Source organism: Suillus fuscotomentosus (assembly GCF_016647785.1).
Source record: "Suillus fuscotomentosus strain FC203 chromosome Unknown F5891scaffold_31, whole genome shotgun sequence".
NCBI classification, from domain to species: domain Eukaryota; kingdom Fungi; phylum Basidiomycota; class Agaricomycetes; order Boletales; family Suillaceae; genus Suillus; species Suillus fuscotomentosus.
The window spans coordinates 327,326-329,485 of record NW_024539543.1 but is presented as its reverse complement, the minus strand read 5'-3'; the positions used below and the strand labels follow the sequence as shown (position 1 = coordinate 329,485).

Genomic DNA, 2,160 nt, shown 5'->3' with positions numbered 1-2,160 from the left:
CCTGCCGCTTACAGTGGAAACCATGAATTTAAATAGACCAAGGCCATCCAGATGCTCCTCCCACCCTCGTGACAGACTCATCCTACAAGTTAAGTGCGTAACCAACTCTACCAAACTCTTTTACGATCCAAGCACCGCTCCACGAACGACATCGAATAAGCCACAGGTCACGCCATTGAATTTACATACTCATACAAAGTGATCTGATAGGAGTACTACATCACGCCGTCGAATTTACATACTCATACAAAATGATCTGTTAGGGGTACTGCATCATTTGCAAATGACATGTTGGACATTGGCACGAGGGTGCTAGTAGTGTCGTTTGGATGTCGGTTCACCTCCCAAAGATGGAGGTGCATGCGCGTGGCAAGGATTACAAGCATGATGAACTGGAAACTGTACGTTTCGGTTATTATTAGCAGGAATATGCAGCAGGATGTGGAGGTGCATACTCATACAAAACGATCTGATATGGGGGGTCCTGGGGCGCATAACATCAACGGCTCAAACATAAAAGGAATTTAAGATATTCACATACCTGGAGGAGTAGCGATATCAAGATATTCGTTACCGAGAGCACTTCAGGAAAGAGAATGATTACGGGAAAACAGCGCGAACAAGTGTAAACTCACCAAAACCGCATGCATAATAGGATATGTTATGGCTCACCAGGACACCGTACATGCGGCTCGAGTTCATCCGCCAGTTCTGCACGGCGCGTATGAGCGTGAGTATCATGAGTCCTGGGGAGAACACCTGTCAGCGCGTGTTTATACATATACATGCTCTCCTTGTTACCCACCCATTTGGAACACGGAAAGGAGAAGAAATGGTACGAAGGACTGGAAACTGGATGAACTCCGGGAGCACCCTGTGATTCCCGGGATTGTGCTAGTTGCATCTGCGAAAGTGAACAGAACATTTAGTTGTCATGGAACTCAGGGGGAAGGTGAGAGCATGTACATGTTGTGGTACTGTCGAAAGTAACGCTGAAGGATATTGCGATAAAAATCTGGCTGATGGCATCTATCACTAGCTTAGATATGGCGAGTAGAATTGGAACTCACGAAAGAGGTGCACACCATAGCTGCGAGCAAGATTCTATTTCTGTTCCAGAGCACATATGTTCTAAGGATAAAAAAAGCTGGATGAATCAGATCAGAAACACACATAATACGAAGGGACGAGAGATACTTTCGGAGACAATGACTAGTACTATTCCAAGACCTGTGAGAGGAAAGTAGTAGCCTTCAAAAAGGACATCCATACATGAATGTACCACGCACGCACCTGATTCAATATTTTCCAACTCCCGGCATTTCTGGCGAATTCATGCAGTAAGTCATTCGTTCTCATTAACTCGAAACAACATCACATACACCTGTGTTCTCATTCGGAGTAAAGTACACTGAAAAAAAAATGTTAATTCATAATCGGGGCGATGTATGCCGAAGCGGGACGAACAATATAGATCCGTGGCAAGAAAGATAAGGGGATGTATCGTGTGACGATATAGAGGCATTTCATCTTGCCCCAGCGTGACTGAAGCAAAAATGACCACTGTGCATAGCAATGATATTGTCGATATCAAAACCGAAGTGCATCATGGAACGAACAGGTGTATTACCTCTTCATGAAGTGAACATGCATAATCATAGGTCTGCATAACGAGTTTGGCAGCGGACGTGTATAGATCAGAATAATCCTACCCAGAATGTAGCCATCCACACTGGGCTGTGTTAGGAAAAAGAATGTGGAGCTCGCACAGTACGCACCATATATGTACTGATAAACACATGCTTTGTCAATTGTGAATCACCCTCATATCAACGAAGGAGGCGCACCGAAAGGAACTGCAAGCTCCTCGCTACTGCGATATCGTCAGTCGAATACGCCATCTGGAGGTCAAAATTTTGTTTCACACATACATAATGCGCCTTCTTAGCTCTTATGAATGAGTCGTGAACCAATCAGGGTGGCGGCGTAAACACTGGATACGATTATTGGATTTAGTTAGGGTTTAATCTGGGAGCTTCTTGCTGTGGTCGTGATAGAACGTTCCTCGGTTCACCGGATGTACGTGCTGGGGAGCGCTTGATAAAAGATACAGCTGCACCTCCGATGCCCGAGGCAGTAATTTCAATACTAGCCATACTT

The 2,160-nt window shown here is 45.0% G+C and overlaps 1 protein-coding gene across 1 annotated transcript; it reads right to left on the bottom strand.

Annotated features, from left to right (window-relative positions):
- Positions 1 to 242: 242 nt before the first annotated feature.
- On the bottom strand, positions 243 to 1,901 carry F5891DRAFT_980916 (uncharacterized protein; the record flags this gene model as incomplete). The annotated part of the gene is made up of 10 exons (XM_041377056.1): positions 243 to 392; positions 542 to 582; positions 636 to 759; positions 806 to 904; positions 1,071 to 1,147; positions 1,174 to 1,230; positions 1,294 to 1,324; positions 1,383 to 1,411; positions 1,779 to 1,788; positions 1,848 to 1,901. 10 exons carry the CDS (start codon positions 1,899 to 1,901, stop codon positions 243 to 245), a joined length of 672 nt encoding a protein of 223 aa, XP_041225256.1.
- Between the last annotated feature and the right edge of the window lie 259 nt (positions 1,902 to 2,160).